Raw genomic sequence first — 22,568 nt, forward strand, 5'->3', positions numbered from 1 at the left:
TTAGGTATTTATTTATTCATTTTTTAAAATTAGTTTTAGGTGCACAAAACAATGTAATGGTTAGATATTTATCATTTATATCTCTCACACAGTGACAACCCCTCTCCCCACCCCCCGGCTTCTTTATCAAGCAAATTTTTACTCCTTTTAAAAGTGAAACACCTCCACTGAGAAGTCTTCCAGATTTCCCCCCACCCAACTGAGTTAGGAACCTTCCCCTGTTCTCCCACATTTCCTGCATGTGTCTGTCCTCTTCATCCCCATCCTCATTACTGTGAGCTTCGAGAGCAGAAACTTTTGCTGTATATCCCATCCTATGAGATGGGAAAATTCTGAAGGGACCAACCAAGTCGTTTCCCTGTGGAAACTTTCCTATAGTTTTAAATGTAATACTCAGAATGACCACTAGAGAGCATATGGACATCACTGTAGGATCATCGAGCCTGTGTGTGTGTGTGTGTGTGTGTGTGTGTGTGTGTGTGTGTGTGTGTGTGTGTGTGTGTGTGATTAATGGGAAGGAGGCTTCTGATACTGTGCCTGAGAGAGAACTACTGGAGTGGATAGTGAGTCCACCTAGCTCAGTAGTGGAGCAGTGGGATCCCAGGTAGACACCCCCAATACGTCCTAGGCCTCCTAGATTTCTTTCTGTTTCCCCACAACTCAGGAGCCATGTGTGCCCTTTGGTTTTCAGACCCTCCTACCTCTTGCCTCTGATCTTCCAACCTTCTTCTTCCATGCCTCATCTGCACTCTCAAACCTCCCATACATAGTTATTTGTACTTGCCTGACTTGGCCTTGCTTTATCATACCTCTGGGCCTTTGCATGTGCTATTCCCTCCGTGGGAAATGATCTCACCCTCTGCTGCTTCATCTGGCAGACTTTTCTTTCATGTCTTCCAAGAAGTCTCCCTTGGCCTCCAGACTGACCTTGCCTCAAGTGTTGTAATTGTTTACTGTTCTGCCTCCTGGGCAGGACCACTTACAGGAGCTATCAGTAAATGTCGGTGAAATTAATAAATGACTTGTTTTTTTTTTTTTACAAATACAATCCTCAGCATATGTGGGGTTTCTCCAGACCCCTATCTGTACCATGCCCTCTCTGGGCCTGACTGTGGGTTAGTATTATACTTTCCCATGCTGCTTCATCAAGGAAGGGGATGTGACACAATAGGATGCATGAGATTTTGATGTCACACAAACCTGGGTTCAAATTCTGACTCTACCATTCAGCTGTATGACCTTGGGCAAGTGTCATAGCCTTTCAGAGTCTTTGTTTCCTCTTTTATAAAAGGGGAATAATCACACTTCTGCACTGCCTCGGGAGGATCATATTAGATGATGCATGAGAAACACCTAGCATTAGTCAATTAGGTGTCCTCCTCCCCCACCATGAACTTGGAAATAAAATTGCCCTCCGAGTCTTAAGCCAGTAAAATCTACACATCACGGAGGAGAAGAGCCAGGTGGGGGAGTGAATGAGGCGAGAGATGGTTTTGTAAACGACTGAAGGGTTTTGTGAACAGTGGAAACCGCAATCAAGGTGACCCGCCTGTAATCTCAGGGAGGCAGGGCGAGGATGTGATTGAAATTGAGAAAACAGAGGCCTAATCAATTGCATTGTGCTCTATCTGAAGGGAACAGAAGGATGCACAGAAAAGGGGGTGCAAGGGAGAATTTATTCAGCTGCACCAGAGGGAGGGACAGGGAACCAGTAAATACAGGGATTCCAGGCTCAGGCAGCTCAGGTCTCTGCTGAGCAGTGAGGGCCTGGTGAACTCCAGGTGGTTCACTGCCCAACTGGGTCTTCATTTAAACTCAGTGGGCATCCAGGTGCCAGGCAGATCCCATCAGGTAGATAAAAACATTTTGGTACCAGGAAAAGACTACTGAGACTAAGAGCACTGATTTTGGAGTCAGAGGACCTGGTTCAAGCCCCTGCTCTGCCACTTACATTCTATAACCTATTTACTTCACCGTGCCTCAGTTTCCCTATTAATAAAGTGAAGATACAATAATAGCCTTCTCCTCATAGGGTTCTGTGACAATTAAATGGCAGCATGTACTTAACAGGATACCTGGCATAGAATAATTTGTAAAAGGTAGTGACAAAGAGAGCTAACATGTAGTAAGCATTTTATTGCCATTTCACAGATAAGGAAATTGAGGTTTGGAGAGATTAATAACTTGCACAAAATCTCACAGCTAGAGAGTGGTGGAGGCAAGAATCACACCAGGCAGTACAGCTCTAGAGCTGTGCTCTTATCTGCTTATTCCACGGCAGATGGAAAAACTGGGCCTCTGGCTTATACATCAGGCTCTTGTGAGTTTGGTCAGCCAGAGACTATGGCCCTCAGGAAGCTTTGGCCCCTGAGAGTTTGAGTGTGCAGAGTTAAGGCTCCCACCCCTGTGACCAGCTCTCTAAGCAGCCACTTGGCCTCTTTCCATCTTATTGTTCCCATTCAGCAACCCTCAGCACAGGGCTGAACAGAGGGAACTCTCAATCTACATTGGCCACTGTGGGGACAGAGCCAGGAGTGCAGTTTCCAGGCTCTCGGCCTCACATAGACAGGTGCTGGCTCAGGTAGTAAATGGCCTTCAACTGTGATTGCATGGCCATCAGCTGTGGCTAGTTGGCCGTCAGCTGTAACCAGTGAGCCATTGGCCACTAATATAACTGCTGTGGCTACGCTAGCAGCAAAATGGGGGCTAGCAAGAAGATGGTGGCTGAGCTAGCAAGGGCAGATTGCAGCTAGCAAGCGGCGGAGTGAGGGTTGCGGATCGTGTGGCTCCTGTTTCCTGTGTCTCCAACCCAGCTGCCAGCGAGAATATAGTGGTATGACTCCCCTACCTGTGGCTCCGTGGGTGTTCCTTTTTGGCCTCGCCATGTCCTGCATTCTTATGTGGGTAGCAGGAGCAGAGACCCCGCAGGCCGCCCTGCATGACAGCCACCTTATCCCCTTTCCTTCAGGTCACTCAACTTGAGAGGTTTCCAGGGAACGTTTCTACCAGTATCTAGAGGGAGAAGGATCTTCCAAACATCTACCTGGGGCAGATATGATCTCTTTCCAAAGCCCAGAAGCAGTGAAGTCTGGTAGAAAGATCATGGGCCTTAGCATGAGACCTCGGTTCAAATCCCAGCTCTGTTATGTATATCTATGTGACCCCTGAGCCTCAGTTTCCTCATCAGTAAATGGAGGCTAATCATAGAACCAGACTCAGGACTGGATTAAATGAATGTAAACACATCTGGCATTCAGCAGACACTTAATAAATGAGTTATTATTTATTACTATTATTTCTCTCCAGCCTGTGAACTCCTCCAGGAGATGTATTTCTGGGGCACTTCACAGAGTTACTGCTTAGTTATCATTTGCCAATTGTAGCAGTCATTCGCAGCCTCTTTCTCCATCCACCCCCTTTGTAAGTCAGGGGTCAACAATTTCCTGATGGCAGAGGTGGGAATCCTTATTCCCTGTTCCTCTTGTTTCCACATGGAGGCACATCAGCTGCCAGTTTCTGAAAGGAGTTGGGGGATGGGACACGTCCTCATTGCACAGGTGCATGGCAGATTGTTTAGCACCTCCAATCCCTGCCCACTCCATGCCAGTAGGAGCCCCCAGTGGTTGTGACAAATGAAACTGCTTCTAAACCTCTCCAAAGCTCTCTAGGGGACAGAGCTGCCCCAAGTGAGATCCAATGTCATAGACTAACTTCCAGGCCTCTCCCTCTGTCTTCTTTTGGGGGAGCTACAGAGGTCCCACTGTGATCCTCCCCTATCCCTGCCCCTGTCAGGAGGAGGTTTGCAGCTGTGCCTGTGATGAACAGTAAATCAGCTGAAATGAAGTAAAGAATTAGCAAACCCACTGCACACAGACTGAAAGCCACATCAGTCATGAAGGGGACATTTTGATCTCCAGTTACCTGTCTTCTGTATCCATTTCTCAGCTCATCCTGAACTCACATGGGGATGAGCATTGGGACTATTGAGTGTCCTAAAACACCCCTTGTGTGCCCTGTGCTTAGTAGGTATTAGGGGTGCTTTCTAATATCCCCTTCTTCCCAGTAGCCAAAGCAGCCCCACTCACCTCCCACTGACTACCATCCCTCCCAAAGGAAGGGATTTTCATGGCTCAAGGATTCATATCATCATTTTTCTTATTACAAAATCAATAAACAGACACATGATTCAGAGAAGGGGTGAGCCCTCAGCAACCCTTTCCCTCAGTCCTGGGCTTGGACCCCCGTCCTGGACTACAGCATCCAGCAGGAAAAGGATCCAGGAAAATCTTTCCCTATCTTTGTAACTCACAGACACAAGAGAATTGAGTAGGAGGTGAACTCTGCGGTCCTGGACCAGGGTGGGATGACAGGGTAGGTAGAGATGAAATTTGAACCCGATCTCTCAGAACCTTTCCTAAGCAGGGATGGTGAGAGAAAGGACATGCAGCTTAATAAATAACTAGACAGGTCTGAGCATTTCTGTTTTGTGGTGGTGGGGAGCAGGAAGAGTAGAGGTATGTAGGGGCCTAAGGTGGAAGGAGAGAAATGGCACCTGGGGCCAGAGTGGATGAGGAATGATCTCTGAGCCTGGATTTGCCCTTCTTTAAAATCAGTGGGTTGCCCTCAGTGGCATCAGAGCAACTGGTGTGCTCTGACATGCTAGGATATAGGGTTCTAAGCCTGGGGGCTTTGGTACCAGAGCCCTGGGGATTGGAAGAGGCTGGCGGGCACTCCCAGAGAGGTCGAAATGGGCTATGTCTCATCCCCAGGCTGGTATTGGGGTTCTGTGGAGGTGAAGTAGTCCTCCAGGAAGGACTGCAGGTACTCGAAGGTAGGCCTCTCCTCTGGGTCCAGACGCCAGGTCTGCAACATGGCCTCGTACAGGGATGCTGGGCAGCCTGGGGGGCACGACATGTGGTAGCCGTGCTCCACCTGTTCCAACACTTCCCGGTTACTCATGCCTGGAGGGTGGAGCTCTGTCAGTCAGGGGGCCCAGCCTCTCCCAAAGAGGCAGCCAGTTGGAAGTCCTTCCCCATGACCACCCTTCCACCACCCCACCCCCCAGCAAACCTGGGTAAGGGACTCGGCCCTTGCTGATAAGTTCAGTGAGCAGGATCCCAAAGGACCACACATCTGACTTGATGGTGAATCTGCCATAAAGGGCAGCCTCTGGGGCTGTCCACTTGATAGGAAACTTGGTCCCTGGAGAGATTGGGGGAGAAAGAAAAGTTAGTGAAGGAGGTCCCTGGGAACAGCTGGATTAGAATAGCGTCTTTAGGATTGGGGTCCCTGAGCACAGAGGTCTCTGGGCATAACGGAAGGACCCAGTATCTAGTCAGCACTTACTGTGTGTCTAGTATAGTGCTGGGTACTTTACGAACATTGTAATTCTCATGGTAATAACACCTAATGTTTGTACAGTAAATCCTCACTTAATGTCATCAATAGATTCTTGGAAAGTGAGACTTTAAGAGAAACAACATATAATGAAACCAATTTTACCCTAGGCTAATAATTGATATAAACAAGAGTTAAGTTCCTGTGGCATATTTCTGGTCACAAAAACATCACCAAACTTCTAAATAAAGACTCAAAACACATCTAATATTAAACATTGAAATCAATGTGAGCTATATATATATTAAAGAAAGATGAATAAAAACAAGTAAGATAATTATTTTCCAACCTGCTTATTCCAGTTCAGGGTCATGGGTGGCCTGAATTCCTCCAGGCAGCTCAACACCCAAGGCGAGAACACCCCCCCCCAAAAAAAAATGCCCTTCCATCGCAGAGCCACTCACACCCACTCTCTCAGACTGGGATGATGGAGACACACCCATTCACCTCCTGTACACAGCTTTGAGGTAAGGAGGAAACCGGAGAAACCCATGCAGACATGGGGAGGACATGCAAACTCCATATAGACAGTGGTTCCAGTGGGAAAACAATGTTTTTTCCTTCATCAACGTTACAATAAAACAACGTTGAACAAAATGATGTTATTTGAGGACCTGCTGTGTAGCCTTTACTACATGCCAAGCACTGTGTTAAGTGATTTGCATGCATTAATTAATTTAACCCTCACAAAACCTCATGAGGTACATACTATTATTATCCCCATTGCACAGATGAGGAAAAGGAGGCACTAAGTAGGTAAGTAACTTATGCAGACCACATAGCTTATAAGTGGGTAGGATTCATAGCCAGGCATTCTGGCTACAAAGTTCACACTCTCACACTTTACTGTCTTTCCCTTGAGAATTGTAGCAGTACCTGGCACATAGTAGTGCTTGATAAATGTTTTTTGTCTTACTGTTGTCTGAATATTTTCATTTTACAGATGAGAACAGACAGCTCACAGATGTTAGGTGATGCCCAAGGCCACGTGGCTGGTAAGTGGAGGATTTGAACACAGAGCTGCCTCTTACACTACATCAGGGTGGGAGTGTCCCAGATGGTCTGGGGCTGGGAAGCGTTCCTGAGTATGTGGGGACCCAAGGTGGGGTGAGGCAGGGCACCTTGCCGGGGGTTGTACTCATTATCCTCGATGAGACGGGCCAGGCCGAAGTCAGCGATCTTGCACACCAGCTGCTCCCCCACGAGGATGTTGGCTGCCCTCAGGTCTCGGTGGATGTAGTTCATGCGCTCCATGTAGGCCATACCCTTAGCTACCTGGAGGCCAAGGTATGGAGAGATGGGAACACCATGGCTTGTTTGATGGATCATTTGGAAAACCAACTTTCCAGATGAGGAGACTGAGCCTCAGAGACAGGCAGAGACCCTGCCTCAGCTCGCACAACTGATACAGTGGGTGGGGCTGCACATCCAGGGGTAGTCTAGGATTTGTGGAAGGTTAATAGGAGGGAGGTCTGAGAGATGAAGGTGGCTGTCCCAGTTTACCTGGGCTGCCATGTCCACCAACTGGGGCAGCTTCAAATCCTGGCCCTTCTGGTCCTTGAGGAGCTCCAGCAAGCTACCTGGGGAGAGGGACCCAGAAAATCAGCAGCAAGACCCTACCCCCAGCTCCAGCCTAGCCTTCTCTCCCTTAGCCCCGCCCCTATCCAGAACCCATCTCCTGTAGCTTGGCCCCACCCCCTGCTCCCAGCCCTCTCGTTTAGATCCACCCCCACTCAGGGTCCCACAAAGTGCCTCACAGATCTCTCCCAGGCCCCGCTCCTGCAGACACCCTGACTCTGTCCACATCTCATTTCTTCTATCTTGCCTCCCTAGACACGCCCCACTCAGACTCCGCGCAAGACCCTTCCTCATTACAGATCTCTTTCACAGGCCCCGCCCACCAGCCGACTACCCCCTCCCATGCCAGAGGCTCCGCCTACAGACCCAGACCCCGCCTCGTCTAACTTGGCCCGCCCCCAACCCCAGCACCCGGCCCCTCGCTCAGATTCTGCCGGTTGTTCCTCATCCCGTCACAGATTTCCACCGAGTTTCCTCCCCCAGAGACACCCACCTTAATTTCGCCCTAATTCCTGCCCTCCCCCGACTCCGCCTTCTGACCCCGCCCCTCACCGTGGCACATGAACTCCGTCACGATGTAGATGGGCTCCTCCGACACTACAGCATACAGCTGCACCAGCTTGTCGTGTCGCAGCAGCTTCATTACCTGCGCCTCTTCCAGGAAGGCCTTCGGGGACATGGTGCCCGGCTTCAGCGTCTTCACCGCCACCTTCGTGCTGCCGTTCCATGTGCCTGCAGGGTGCCCACAGCAGCTCGTCAGGACCGGCTCCCTGCCAACCCAAGCCCTCAAGCCTGCCCCGAGCCTCGGCCCCAGCCGCTGGTACTTCCATACCCAGCCACACATCCCCGAAGCAGCCGGTACCCAACCAGCGCTCCAGCGTGATGGAACTTCGGCTGATCTCCCAGGCGTCCTTGGCCAGGCCCAGAGTTTGTGGCTTCATTGTCGTGCAGACTGCGGTGAGCAGGTGGCACAGCCCATCGTTCACCTCTGGGGAGTGGGGTGTTGGAGGTCACAGGTGGGCCAGGACAGCCCACACATTCCTCATCCCACCTCAGCCTCCAAGATCAGTTAGAAGGAACTAGGCCACAGGTGAGGTCATAGGCCAGGACAGAAGGCAATCCACCCAGGGAAGGAGGTGGCACCAAGAGGGCGAGATGATCCCTGTATGGATTGGGGGCCTTCCCATTGGAGGTGGCCTTCAGCTGGGCCTCCAAGGGTCAGGTGGGATTCTCACAGGTAGAAATAGAATGTGGCCCTTCCACGGACCTCATCCTTGCCCTAACCAACTAAAGCAGAAACCTGGCCATGATTCTCACCTTCCCCTCAGCCCTGTAGCTCATCCTCCAAGTCAGTCCTATTCTGCCTCCTAACCAACTCAGACATTAGGGGCATCTTGGGCTCAATTAAATGGATGGCCTCAGGCCTCGGTTTCCTCTGGAACCCTACAGAGCAGTGTCCTGGGTGAGAGTCCAGACACTTGGGTTCTAGTCTTGGTCAGCCATTCCTGCTGTGGGAGACCCTTCCCTCCTCAGTCTCAGCAGGTTGGGTCAGCCATGTGCAGCACATGCCAGCCCCAAGGGCCCGCCCTTACCAATGTAGTGCTGCACTAGCTCCTGCACCGAGTGGAACTGGGCCCGCGTGGTGATGTAGTAGCCACCTGTGTCCAGCTTGCGGATCTTGTAATGCTTCACGTGATCGCCTCTGGTCTGGTCCCAATCCCGAATGGACAGGGAGTAGGCACCTGTGGAGAAAGATCATCTTTGGACCTGCTTTCCTCCTTGTCCGCAGTCTGGAAACCAGGAGAGGCCCAGAAGGCTGGGGACTCTGAGTTGGATGGCTGTGTCCCTTGAACCCACTCCCAGTCTTAGCTCTGCCCCTTCACCCTGTCCCCATCTTGGCCCTGACCCAAGCCCCACCACTCCTAGCCCCACCCTTATGGCTAGTCTGTCCCTGTCCAGGGCCAGCCATTGCAGTCCCCACCTTTGGTGGTCTCGCTCTCCCGAATGAGAAAGGCTCCCTGGGGATTGCCTGGGGAGAGCAGCTGCCTCTCTGCATCCTTCCTCCCGATCTTTCCAAAGTACCACCTGTTGGGAAGGGCCAACAATAGTCAGGTACACCCAGTTCAACCCTCAACTCAGCCTCCTGGAAAAGTCACCTCATAAGCCAAATTCCATGTCCTCACCCTTAAAAGGGCACCTGCTTTACAGCCTGGTGGTGAGGATCACACAGATGGGAAATTAGAATGCCTGGCACACAATAGGTGCCTAGTAAGGTTAGGCTTCTCCTCTCTACTCTCCGAGTTTCTCTTAAATTTCTAGAAACCCAGTCACCAGTGACCTGGGTGCCAGTGATCAGGGTGCCAACCAGTCCATTAGTCCATCTCATTATTGCCTCTCATAAGTTCCTTTTACAGATGAAGAATTTGAGACTAGGAGAGGGAAAATTACCTACCCACAAGGGCAGCTGATGAGCTCTACTGGAAATCTTTTGCCATTCACCCTAGTTATTTTCCCACCACCCCAGGCAATTACTCAAATTCTTCGCCTCACCCCCACCCCCAAACCCTTTTCTCCTTTGACCCAGAACGACACCCTTTCCTGCTTCTCTTCCTCTCTTTCTGACTGCTCCTGGCAGGCTTTGACTACTGCTTTCCCTCCACTCTCTTACATTTGGATGTTGTTCTAAGCCCCAACTTCAACCTCAGGCCTCAAGCATTCCTGGTCTGTCAGGTAGTCTTCTTGGGATGGAATTGTAGCCTCAAACCAACTGTGAAAGTACACTGGGGAGTTGAAGTGACCACAGGTGTCATAGAAGACTCAGATGTCATTTGATCATTAAATTGCACCATGACTATCTTGGGCTCAATTAAATCAAGGAAGTTGGCAGCCTCAGTGAACTCTGGGATTGTCAATCCACACCTGGGTATTAGACACAGTTTGGAGAACAGGGGAAGGCATTGGCAAATGGAGTGTCCAGGAGGGTAGACAGGATGGGGAAGGAAGAACTGTTGATAGACTGCATAGACAAGACACATTGCCAAGGTTTTTCAAAGCTCTGTCCTTCCCCCGTCCCCCCCACACCCATGACATTAGCTACTTCCTTAATAATTAATATAGTAATAACAGCACTTTGTGTCAGGCTCTGCTTTAATACACACACGTATTCACTGCATTCTTACAACAATGCTGTGAGGTAAATTCTATTATTAACCCCCATTAGACAGATGAGGAAATTGAGATACCTTGTGGTTAAGCAATTGTCTAAGGCCACAGACTCTTAAGCAGTGTTGCCAGAATAGGAACGAACCCAAGCTGTCTGCTCTAGGGCCTGCACTCTTAACCACGACACTGTTCTTAAGAAAGACACTAAACTGAGTGCCGCTCAGGGCTTTGTGACATTGCCCCCAAGGTGTCAAAACAAGCATGAACCCCCCCCCCCAAACCTCCCGTCTTCTGCATCATCACCCCTTCTCTCCTCCATGCCTCCTACTACCCTCCTCAGATAAAGGCCTCGCCCCACTTGAGCTCTGGACCCCATCCACTCCCCTCTGCTCGGGATGCCTCTCCTTCACCAATCAGCATAGTTTTGAAATCAAGGCCTCATCAGCAGCCTCTCCATCCCACAGTCTCTACATATGCCTACATTTCTCCCTTCCCCAAAGAAAACTGTTCTAAGCCCTATCTTGCCATCAACATTCTGCTATATCTCTCACCTTCCCTTCACTTGAAAAAGCACTTCACACTTGGGTCTCTACTTCCTCACCTCCTACTCCTTCCCAGGCTCTGCTGTCTGGCCTCCACCCCACTTCACACAGAGAGATCTCTCACCAAGGTCACCTCCATTGCCAAATCCAGTGGCAGCCTCTGATACTCCCTCTCTTGTTTCCTGAAACTTCTCCTCTGCCCTCTTGGCTGCTTTGACGTGGCCTGGCCTGGTTTTCCAGCAGCTCCTTCTCCTTCAATGGCAGCTTTCTCCAAAGTTGGATCCTAGGGCCAATCTCTCTCACTCCCTTCCCTCTTTCTTCACCCTCCTAGGCAGCTTTAATTATCATCTCCACTCTGAAGAGTCCCAAATTTCCACCCAACCCAGATGTGCCCTCTACAAGAGCCACAGCAAGCAAACAAAGAACCTTAGTGCCAATTAGGTGAAGATGCTCCTTCCTCTGGGCTAATTCAGAGGCATGGCTTGGCATGGGCTGGGCACCTCTCATGCAAAGTATAACCTAACCTGTTTGCTGGCAGTCTCCTCCACCTGGGTGTTTCTCTCCATGAACCTCAACCTGACAAATCCCTGCCAGAACCATGACCTGCTCTTGTGTTCCCCACTTTAGCAAATGGCACCATCATCCAGTCAATTCCTCAAGAAGATTTTGGGCCACGCTGGATTCCTCCCCTCCCCGTACCCCAATGGCAAATCAGTCACCAAGTCCTGATGAGTCTCACTCTGTAGTCTCTCCAATCTCCCTTTGCCCATATATGTATGTATATGTGAGGATAAAAAATTTTTTTATGAGTCTCAGTATTCTCATCTGTAAAATGGAGACAATAGTAATATCAATAGTGTTATGTGAGAATTAAGTGAACCAAGGTAGGTAAAATACCTGTCATAGTATCTCAAGTATATAAAGGTACTCCATGAATGATAATTCCCTGCCTTCTTAGTAGAATTAATTCTAAGTAATGCTCCCTTACATTTGTTTAGCACTTTATAATTTTTTAAAGCTCAGACACTGTTATCACTGATATATATACATACATACATATATATACATATATATATACATATACATATACATATACATATACATATACATATACATATACATATACATATACATATATATATATATATATATATATATTGCTTAGCCAGACTATCAGGGTTCAAATACCAGCTCCACCTACTTACTAGCCATGTAAACCTGGGGCAGGATATTTAACTTCTCTGTGCCTTAGTTTCCTCATTTGTGAAACAGGATAATATTAGTTTCTAACTCCGTTAATACATAGAAAGCACTTTGAATAGTGCCCAGATCACAGTACATGCTAGATAAGTATCATCTACTATTATTATCATCTTTATCTTAGTTTATTCTCTAAATGGTCTTACAGAATTATAGATAAGGAGACAGAGTAGAGCTGTGTGACTTGCCCAAGAGGTGACCTTGAGTCTGAACTCCAGAGTCTTATCCATAGGGCTGGTTTCCCCACAATCCCTACTCACTCTTCAGCCTGGATGGAGTCCACAGGGGCCACGTAGTTGCTGGGAATGTAGCCAGTTCGTCCGGAGCTGAGGGACCGAGCCTCCCACCAGTCACCCTCACTGCAGACACAGAACAGGGGGTGTCAGCAGCAACCCCATCTCTGGTACACCTTGGGGCCAGGCAGGGCCACACAGAGGATCAGGTGGGACTGGCCCTGCCAACCCCTTACCTTGGACACACATACCCCAGGGCTTTTGTCTGTTTTGCCCCCAGCCACTATGGCTGCCCTAGGAGACAATTCCCTGCAGAAGGAATGTATTTGGGAACGTCTAGGCTTCCGGGCTTTCTCCTCTGGCTTCTCAGCTGGGATGGCAGTGGATAGCTAACTAGGTAGATCAGTTCACCACTGAAATCCATCCCCCTCCCAATGGCTACATATTTCCTTCTAGATAAAATCCAGACTCCTCAACATGGCTTAAAAAGCCCTACAGAGGGGCAGCTGGTTAGCTTAGTTGGTTAGTGCACGATGCTCCTAACACCAAGGTTGCCAGTTCAATCCCCACATGGGCCACTGTGAGCGGCGCCTTCCACAACCGATTGAAACAAGTACTTGACTTGGAGCTGATGGGTCATGGAAAAACACACTTAAAAATAAATAAAAATTAAAAAAAAAAAAAAGGCTTAAAAAAAAGTCCTGCAGAATCTGCTCCCACCCACCTTTCCAGCGTCTCTTCTTTCTTCTGCACCTCATAATTTATGATCCACCTAGACTGAACCACTTGGTGGTTTCCAGAAGTCATTATTTATTCTAATTCTCTCTCATTCTCTCTTCTTCTTTTCTCACTCTTCTTCAATGTGTATTTATTTTTCTAGTATCAGCTTAGAAATCACCTCCTCCAGGAAGCCTGCGCTGATCACCACTGCCCTGGAGACTATGTTTGGTATTCTTTCTGTGCCAATAGTTCCTCATGCCCCCTCCCCCAGTAGCAATCACCCAGAGTTGTTATTGTCATATATCTGTGTTCCCAAGCAGGCTGGAGCTTTCTGAGGACAGGGACAAGGTAGAATTCCTCCTTGGGTCTTGCTCCCAGCCCAGGCCATGACCTGAACTGGGTAGCCTGCTCACTTACCTGTTGTTCAGGATGTGGAACTTCTCACCCTTGGTGAAGGGGAGGTCATCTTCTGTACGGGCCTCATAGTCATATAGGGCAATGAACAGGGTCACACCAGTTCCTGCAGAGTGAAGGCTACTCAGTAAAGTAGAGCATAGGACACCAAGAGGGCTGCACCCCCAGAGTCCTGTTCCCCAGCCAGGTGCTCTGCCTCCCCACTACTGCAGTGCCCTGCTTCCCAAAGGCCTCTGGAGTCCAGTGGATTTCTGATTCGGGCTTTACAGCTTGGTTCCCCATGGATCCGGGACACATACCTTCAAGCTCATCCTTCCCACCCCCCAAGGGAGTCCCCAGTTCACCCACTCCTCCTCTTTCCCACCACCATTTGCATGTGACCAGGGTTCCTCTCTCACATGGGGAGAGAGGTATGTCTCCCCCTCAGACTGGGGTTTCTGAGGGTAGGGCTACACATACTCCCTCCAACTGCACACTGAAAGCAGGGCCGTGCCTCCCATAGCATACTGGAGGCTCCTAGGACAAGTCTACGTCTTGCCTTTTCCCAGGGTCCAGGAAATGCCTGCCGCCAGCCTACTGAACTCACCTGGTATGCCCCCGATGGTGCCCCCAGCAAGGAAGGTGGGGCTGGTGGGCTGAGGGGAGAAATTGTTGTAGTTGGGGATATGGGCAAAGGAGGGCGCAGGCCGGGCCTCAGTAGGGTCAGGGCCATAGCGGTCTGAAGCCCCGTAGCTCCTGAAGTCCCCTTCCAGGTCAGCATTCTCCTTGGGCCCTGGCTCCAACTTCTTGCAGAATACACAGCCCATTCCAGGTGCCCTGCTACAGAATGGGGGCATGCCTCACTTGGGGGCCCCTCCCAGATATGCCCCCCCATGCATATATGCAGGCATGTGTGTGCATGTATGCACACACACACGCGCGCACACACACACACACACACACACCACACTCCCACACAGGCATGCAGCTTCCCCTCTCAGGCCTGGAGTGGTGGGTCTTCCCTAGTGAGGGAGAAGGGTGGGACAGGGCCACCCTGGGCTCTACCTCCCTCCCAGCTACCTTAATGTGTCTGGACAGAGTATGTGTATCCTCAGTGGGACTGGTTTTCTGCCTTGAAGTGTTGCTGTTTATTTATATATTTTTGCCTCCTATTGCTTCAATATGTTGTATTCCTGTGATCCCTTCAGAATGCTTGTGTGTCTTCTGTGTGTCTCAAAGTATTTGTGAGTTTGCTTGTACACACATTCACAAAAGGCTGCACACACACAGACACACCCACAAGCAAACTCACAAATACTTAGAGACACACAAAAGACAAACAAGCATAGTGTCTGGCTTTATGAGTGAGTACCTATGTAATGTTTCTGTGCGTGTGTGTGTGTGTGTGCGCATGCACGTCTGTATGAGTACGAGCCCCTGTGTGTGTGTCATCATCATGTGCACGAGCATAGCCCTGTGTGGAAATACATGCGCCTGTCTGTGTGTGAGTATCCGTGTGTGCGGGTCTGTGGAAGTCTGTGTGAATGTCTGTGCATATGTGTGTGTCTCTCTGTGTATGTGCATATTATGTATTGATGTGTGTTTGGTGTGAGTGTGTGTGAGGGCTGTGTGCCTGCACCTGGAGATTCCCTGCAGAGGGGGATCAAGGCCATTTCCTGCAGCAGGTCCAGCCTCTGGCCTCTCAAGCTGCCTCATTCTGGCTCCCCCATCTGTTACTTAGCAACAGGGCCCTTGTAGGAGGAGGGGGCGGTGAGGAGTTGTGGGGCCCAGGAAGGCCATCTCCATCCCACTTCCTGACCCTGAAAGCCCTCAGCCCGACTCTCCCCACTCACCCCTCAGGCTCTTACTCATTGGTCAGTGGGGCTGCCGCATGGTCCTTGGGAGGGGCCAGAGACCTGAGGGTGAGACAGAAGGACATGGAAGATGAAGGCTCTGCCAATGTTCCTGCTAGCTAGCTGCCAGCTTCTGCCCTCTTCAGGAAGCCAGAAGGCCTGGGCTCCGCCCCAGCATGACTTCTGCCTTCATTTTGCTTCCCACCGCCCCTGGCGCACTTACATATCCTGCCTCACACAGGACACACCACCCACACTGACTCTCACACTCATATCCACCTAACACACCAACACGGTACCACATACAGTAACAGACACAAACAAGCAACAACCACACACCAACACTCACAGTGTATACTTGCATGAACGGGCTAACCAACACCACTAATGCACCAACACAAACTAACTCTCACACGAGCCCAAGCTCTGATGCACAGAAGCGCATACAAGTGTGCGTGCACACACACACACACACGCTGCCTCTCAGGCTAATAGACTTGTACACTCGGACAATCATAGTTTAGTGTTAGACCCATCTGTCTCATTGGATTCCTATCAAGCCACGTTCAGTTTACTCTTGGGTTGCCAGTCACTGTCTCCTAAAAACAAGCCCTTCCTTTGGACGCTGCCTCTGCTCCCAACCTGAGCTGGGCAAAACCCAGCAGCCCAAGGCCACAACTGGTGGCAGAGTGAAGGTGCACACCTACTTCCAGAGCTTGCTCCTATCCTCACATCAGGGAAAGGCCCAGGTCAGAAGCCAAGGCCACGAGGATCCTGGGGAGCCCCCCGATGAGCGAAGCCTTTCAGGGTAGCTGTGTTCCCTGAGCAACATGCTAGCAGGTCATTGAGCAAGGGCTCCCCACGCCCCACCAGAAACTCTGCCATTGCAACACTCAGAGAGGAACTGCTGGAGAGACAGCTCAGTTTCCTGAGATGTGAGAGGAATGAAAAGTTGCAGGGTAGGGTCAACCCAGTAAACGCTGATTTCCCCCAGAGGGCTAAAGGCCTCTGTCTTACCTTTCTTGACCCCCAAGTCCAGTTCCCGTTATAGATATACTCCTCCTCTTCTTTCTGGGTCCTGCCCCTCCTACCAAGCACCACTCCCCTCTTCCAAGAAGCCTTCCTGGATCCACCAGGTCCAGCTGCCTAGACAACGGCTCTGTCACATCAGTGCTCTGACGCCACTCTAACCCTACCAGCCCCTCTCACCGTGGAAGCAGAGAGCTGACACCCGTGTGGTGAACTGTGAGGCAGGCTGTGGTGTGAAACCTAAAATAGCCCCTGTTCACCAAACCATTGAGGAGATGTTCACCTCAGGACCCATACCTTGGGGCAAAACCACTGTGTCCGACAGGCTCCAGTAGGTTACAGGGCTGGTTTAGGGCCAGGGAGAGAATGGAGGTGGGGATGGCATCCAAGGCTTTCAGGCACTGAGGGGACAGGTGGGGGTAAGATGACAACAAGGGTTATAGGGTGAGAATGGAGGTCTTCTCGCAGGAAGACACATGCTCATCTCAAGTGGCACACAGGGCCTGTACTCAGATCCACACAGCCCTCCTGACCCATTCTCATACACTTACAGTACCTCAGCTACCCACAGCACCTCCTGCAGAGACTCTGAGCTCCTCTATACAGATTCACAGACACATATATCTTCAAGGATACCCACACCCCCATATACACACACCTCCAGCCCTCACCCATCTACACACACACACACACACACACACACACACACACACACACACACACAGTCTCTCCATAAGAATAGCACATACAGAATTTATAGCACTTACTATGTGCCAGCCACTACATTAAACACTTTACACATATTGCCTCCTTTTATTCTCATAACAACCCTATGAGGTAAGTATTATTATTATTGCCAAGGCAACTGAGGCACAGAGAGATTTAGAAACTTGCCCAAGGTCACACAGTTGATGTATCCTGGCGTTTGGCTCCAGAATCTGAGCCAGTGCTTTCTATTGCCTGGTCACAGACATGGATAATTACAGCCATTCTTACAAACATGCACAGATGCATGGAGCCCCCATAGGGACACAGAGAGATAGATACAGCCCTCCCCGAGGTGGCTGACTCACACAGAGCTCCCCTCTACAAGAGACGCAAACTTATACAAGCTCTTGGGTCCCCACGTAGGGACAATGTTACCACTTGGGTACATATTACCATAGTGTTTTAAAATCATACTAAGGGAAGCCTGGAATTCTGCATGCCTGGAATGGGGTGGGGATTCAGAAAATGTTAGCCTCTGAGAAAGAGGCAGAGGGGTTCTGTGGACTGAGGAAGAACCTGGCAGTTCTGACACCGTGGGCACCAGGCAGCAGGGTTCGCTCTCAGGGTTCTGTACTCCAGGCCTGATGGGGACCACAGCCTGGGGCTAGGCCTGGCCCTCTGAACAGCAGTATGTTGAGAGGGCTAGGGGATGTGGGTGAGGGTGTGGGGCACAAGGTCTGGCATCCGCATGGCCCAAGGCAGTGAGGGGGGGCCACACTGAATGGGACCATGCTCATATGGCTTTGTCAGAGGAAAGAGATGGGGAGAGACAGAAAAAGAAAAGGCAGGTACACAGAGACAGAGATTGAGAGATACAGAGAGACAAAGAGAAACCCAGTGTGGTATGCTGGTACTATACTGGCACTTAAAAGGGAAAAACAAGGCCCTGATTTGTAGCATTTGCTGATTTCCATGGTGTAAATATTCCCACCATGGCCGATTTCAGGTTACCGAAGTGATTTCCTGAATGTGGGGCTGGAAAGAGATTTGCAGAATCAGCTCCCCAGAGCCTGAACTAGCAGGCTCTAGCACTTCACTGCCAGAAAGAAACAAAGAGAAAGAGACTGAGACCGGAATGAGTAGAGAGACAGAGACAGAAAAAGAGAAAGGCAGAGATGAAGAGAAAGAGTCAGAGACAGAATTAAAGAAACAAAGACAGAAAAGAGAGCGAGCAGGCTGGGTCCTCTGCTCAGGCATCTACATGAAAATAGTCCCCTCCTCCCCAACTCTCTGTCCTGGCCTAGCTCAATCCCTACTAGTGCCACCAATTCTTTGGAGAGTAACTTGACTTCCTAGAAGTCTGGGTGGCAGTAACTGTTAGTTTTAAAACGCGAATTTACTGAACACCTATTCAGTGCCTGGCATTGTACCAAGCAATTCCCATGCATGATCTCACTTAGTGACTCTATAAGGTGGGTTTTACTATTACCCCTATTTTATGGATAGGGACTTGAGTCTGTTAATGAATATGCTTATTGAACATCTGGTTGACAGGAAGCGGCTTCGAGAGGTTCATCTGGGTCAAAAATCAGGTTGTGGGTGTCAGAGCTGAGGTGTAACCCTGGAACGTGATGCTCCAGCCTTTATCATCTCCTCTGTGTGGCCCTCCCCAACTCTTGGACCTTGGGTGAATGACACAGCCCTCTGAACCTCAATTTTTGCATCTGTACCTTCTGTGCAGTCGTTGGAAAGGCTCGAAGAGATGTGGCTCTTGCTCAGGGTGCAGTGGCTAAGTGAGACTGAGAACCACAAGCAGAAAAGCTAAAATGGCCCCCAGGGGCCATTAATCAGTCCACCCCCCTCTTGTGTGTGTGTGTGTGTGAGGGAAGTGACTTGCTGGAGGTCAAATAGCCAGACAGGGGATTCAAAGCCAGGACTATTAATTCAGTCCCAGAATTCTGTTCCCGGCACCATGGCTGTGTTCTCCAAAGCCTGAGCAGGAGGTCATGCTGTCCCTGACTGGAGAACGTCATACTTCCTACCCAGCCCCTGGCCAAGAGAACACACCACCGCTGCCCATGTGGCAGCTGGCCACCCAGCAGGGAGCCTGCCTCTTTCCTACCCCTACTCCTGGATATAGGAGTCCCTGGCTCACTCATCCTGTCTTGAGGGCCACACTTCCCAAAGCCACATAAGGGCTTTGATGTTTCCTTCAACTCTGCCAAGTAACTGTAGGATCTGGAGACAGGTTTAGGTGCAAATTCGACCTGGCCTGACAACTAGCTTGAGACATTGGGTAAGTTACTTCACCTCTCTGAGCTGCAGTTTCTTTGCCTAGAAAATAGGAATACAAATCTCTACCTCATAAGATTGCTTCTGAGCATCAAATGCGGTCAAGCCCCTGAAAACATCAAGCACATAGTAGATCCTCAGTGAACTTTCACTTCTGCTCCTTTCCCTTGAGGAAGGCCCCCTCCAAGGCTGAGAGAGGAGGAGTGGCCAGGCTGAGAAGAAAGAGAAGTTCCCTGGGTGAGGTGGGCGGGCTGAGCTGGCCCAAGCTGCCTGGGGGATTTCACCAAAAGAGAACTGGGACTTTGGGCAGCAGACAGGAAACCGCGATCCTGCAAGAGTTCCGGCTTCTCCTCAGGGCTCTGGGGGGGCCAGGGACAGGCCAGAGCTGGAGGGGCAGGGCACACGTCTCAGCCCCATGGCATCACATCCGTCACCAAGACCTGACCCCCCCTGACTGAAGGCTTCCATTCCTCACTGAGACACTCCACCCCTCATGGAGCTCCAGTGCCCTTACTGAACCCTCTTCTCCTTCACTGAGGCTCCCACCTCTCATTGACTCTCCAACCATCTCCTACCAGGCTTTCTTGAGGCCTTACCACCCCACCCCAGAACACCAAGTGATGAAGACTTACCCCGTTCTGACTCTACTACCCTGGTGGGGCCAGGTGTGAGGGATAGGTGCGGGGAGGGGTAGGGCAAGGACAGGGAGGGTATCTATCTGTGCCACACTAGCTTTACCCTCCATATGGACCTGAGGGTATCAGCTGAATTTTCTTCACTTCTTGTAGGTAAAAGTGGTTTCTCATCTGTTGCTGAAAACATACCCATCAGCCTCTAAAACAGGAGTCTTTAGGAACTTGAGATTCTTGGGAGCTAGGAGATATGTGTGGTCCAGGAGGAGCTGAGGAACAGGAGTTTAGATTCCACAGTGTGGCCAGGCAGGAAGCCCCCGCCCCGGGTCCCCCCTTAGGCCTGCTGGAAGGGCCCTTACTCTCCCTTCTCTGGCTCTGGGGCCTCGCTACCCAGCCTCTCAAGGTCTGGCCACTTCCTTTTCCACATCAGCCCCAGGTGGCTGCAGAGAACACCCAAATACCCACACCTATTCTCAGACACTCATGCTCATTCACTCAAGGCCCAAACCCTACTCACAAACACTCTCACACCCTCACTCACAGCTTCACACTCACTGAGGAGCAGGAGCCAGCCCTGAAACCCATGAATCCCATATCTTCTTGTACCATTCCCCTTCACCCATTCCCCTCTCCAGAAGTTTACATAGGATTTGGTAGGGATGAGGAGGGAACTTAGGCCTCAGCTCTGGCTACTTCCTTCACCACATCAGGCACAAAATGCCCAGGACTCTGGATCCCTACCGTTGGCCCTATCAGTTATTGACTCCCAAACCTCCATCTTCCCATCTGTGAAGTGGGAACAGAGCTCTGCTCTCCCACTACCACCACCAACAGCAGAAGGAAGCAAAAGGACTCAGAATCACTGGGTGTGGCACCGTGGGGTTTGGGGACAGATTTCAAACCTGCTGACATTCCCTTAACAGATCACAAACATTTATTTATTAGACATGAACTGTGTGCTGGTCCTTGGAGGCCCTGTCAGGCTTTCTGGTTTTTGAGAAGGTGAAGGGGAGGTTCCCTGGGGTCAGTGATAAATAACTCTTAACCCCTCCAGGACACTGGGCAAAAAATGCTTTCTGCAGCTGAGTCTCATGACTGGGGATGAGGTGGGATGTAGGGGCTGGGTAGGGGCAGAGATCATTTCCCCCTATAATTCAAATGAGGAAAATGAGGCCCAGAGAAGCCCCATAACTTGCCGAAAGTCACACAGCAATCAAGGGCCAAGTCTACGCAAGTTCCTGAATCTGCAGATCGCCCACCCCAGGATCCCTGAACACCGAGCATCATCACTTTCTCAGTTCCGCAGCCCGCCTCCGACTGAGGACACAAAATGGGGGCGGATAGGGGACCAAAGGGGACTGTGAGGGCAATGTGCACTACAGTAGCCAAGCGCCAGGCTCTGCCTCTCCGCCCTCTTGTTGCCATAGTGACAGCCCCTCCCGGCAATCACGGTCAAAGGCAGGATTTCCGTCGGGGCAGCCAGCAATTCCCGGATCCCGAGGGGGAACGTGGACCGAGACCGCCACTGCGGGCGGGGAAGGGGCACCCAGAGAGGCCTATCCCTGTTGAGGGCGGGGACTTCCCCAGGAAGCCGGGACCCACGCCTCTAGCGCCTTGAAGGAGTCCCCTCTCTATGTACAGCCCGCCGACCAGTGCGGGGTCGGGAGGGGGCTGACAGGTAGCCGCCTCCGCTCCACCCGCCCGGTCCCCCGGCTGGCTACAGGCTTCACCCCCAACTTTTGCCGATTCCAGATTGGAGGACTTCATGGAACCCCGGAATTGCGCCCTACATTCTGCATCCTCCACAAATGGCTCTCCATGACCCCCTTCCAGCAAACTCCCACACCTGATCCTCCCAGTCCCTCCCTCACCTGGTTCCCCTCTCCCAGACCCCTTAGCTTCTCCCCAAACCCTCAATTTCAAGGTTCCCTCACTTTTCCCCCCAGTCACTTTTGGGGGTCCCGTTAGTCCCTCTCCCCCGATTCAGCCCCCTTCCCAAGTTCTATCAATCTCACTGAAGAGGTTCCCTCCGTCTTCCCCACCAGACCTTTTTTTTGGGGTCCCGTCTTCCCCACCAGACCTTTTTTTGGGGGTCCCTTTAGTCTGCTTTCCATATATTCCCTCACCCTCCTCCCCACATTTTATCACTCTTACTCTCCACGTCTCCCGTTTTCCTCTTTAGCTTCTTTTCGGGGTGGGGCCGCGTTGGCCCTCAACTCCCTCAGCCCCCCTCCCTAAATTCAGGCTTACCCCAACTTGTCCTCCCTCCAGGGCCGCAGGCAGGCCAGGGGCGGAGCACCGCGCTGCCCCTCCAGCCCCACCTGACGGCCGCCTACCTGGTGCCAGGGGAGGCGGCTTCTGACGAACCTCAGGGCGAGCCAGCTAGGCTCCCAGCAGCCACAAGTGCCGACGTGTGGAGGGAGAAAACTGGGGTACTGCCCGCCTCTGACCGCCGCCCCCTCTGGGCAGGGAGGAGGAAGCCGTCTCGGACTTCTCTTATTGCAGCCGCAGCGGCAACAGCGGTGGCGGCGGGGAGAACTCGCTCGCAGTCACGCCCCTGCCCCAAGCTGCGGGCAGCGGGGAGGGGCCCACAAATCCCAGGTCCGCCCGCCCCCACTTTCCGCCTCGGTTATGGGGGTCGGCTCTCCCACCCAGCTCCTCCCCGCAGACCTGAACCCCCAGGACAGACTTCTTAAGGGCCTCTTCCAAGGGGACAGGTTCCTGCTCCCACCCAGAAGCACCTGCTCTTTTAGAATCATGGCATTTGAA

General features: G+C 51.1%; 1 protein-coding gene across 13 annotated transcripts; it reads right to left on the bottom strand.

The window, feature by feature from the left end:
• Positions 1–3,268: 3,268 nt before the first annotated feature.
• Positions 3,269–22,322, bottom strand: FGR (FGR proto-oncogene, Src family tyrosine kinase). Of its 13 annotated transcripts, XM_088790714.1 has the most exons (14): positions 22,136–22,322; positions 16,465–16,568; positions 15,154–15,201; positions 13,893–14,125; positions 13,310–13,412; positions 12,200–12,298; positions 8,957–9,060; positions 8,568–8,717; positions 7,808–7,963; positions 7,528–7,707; positions 6,901–6,977; positions 6,519–6,672; positions 5,071–5,202; positions 3,269–4,961 (listed from the first exon to the last, which is right to left on the bottom strand). In XM_088790714.1, exons 4-14 carry the CDS (start codon positions 14,110–14,112, stop codon positions 4,753–4,755), a joined length of 1,584 nt encoding a protein of 527 aa, XP_088646840.1. In that variant the 5' UTR covers positions 14,113–14,125; positions 15,154–15,201; positions 16,465–16,568; positions 22,136–22,322; the 3' UTR covers positions 3,269–4,752. The 13 variants fall into 13 exon arrangements, with proteins under 13 accessions (XP_088646840.1, XP_088646841.1, XP_088646830.1 ...); XM_088790715.1 differs by lacking the exon at positions 16,465–16,568 and having other exon boundaries at positions 22,050–22,322; XM_088790704.1 differs by lacking the exon at positions 16,465–16,568 and having other exon boundaries at positions 15,139–15,201; positions 22,136–22,291.
• Between the last annotated feature and the right edge of the window lie 246 nt (positions 22,323–22,568).

The sequence above is a fragment of the Rhinolophus sinicus genome, chromosome 14 (genome assembly GCF_057876585.1).
Source record: "Rhinolophus sinicus isolate RSI-liver-muscle chromosome 14, RSI-T2T, whole genome shotgun sequence".
NCBI classification, from domain to species: Eukaryota; Metazoa; Chordata; class Mammalia; order Chiroptera; family Rhinolophidae; genus Rhinolophus; species Rhinolophus sinicus.

What these genes read in the sequence shown, in the direction of transcription:
- FGR (XM_088790714.1), bottom strand. Translation starts at nt 14,112, where the DNA reads ATGGGCTGTGTATTCTGCAAGAAGTTGGAGCCAGGGCCCAAGGAGAAT. An exon ending in CACCATCGGGGGCATACCAG is followed by an intron (nt 13,413 to 13,892) that starts GTGAGTTCAGTA and finishes TTCACTCTGCAG; the next exon opens with GAACTGGTGTGACCCTGTTC. An exon ending in GGAGAGCGAGACCACCAAAG is followed by an intron (nt 8,718 to 8,956) that starts GTGGGGACTGCA and finishes CTTTCTCCACAG; the next exon opens with GTGCCTACTCCCTGTCCATT.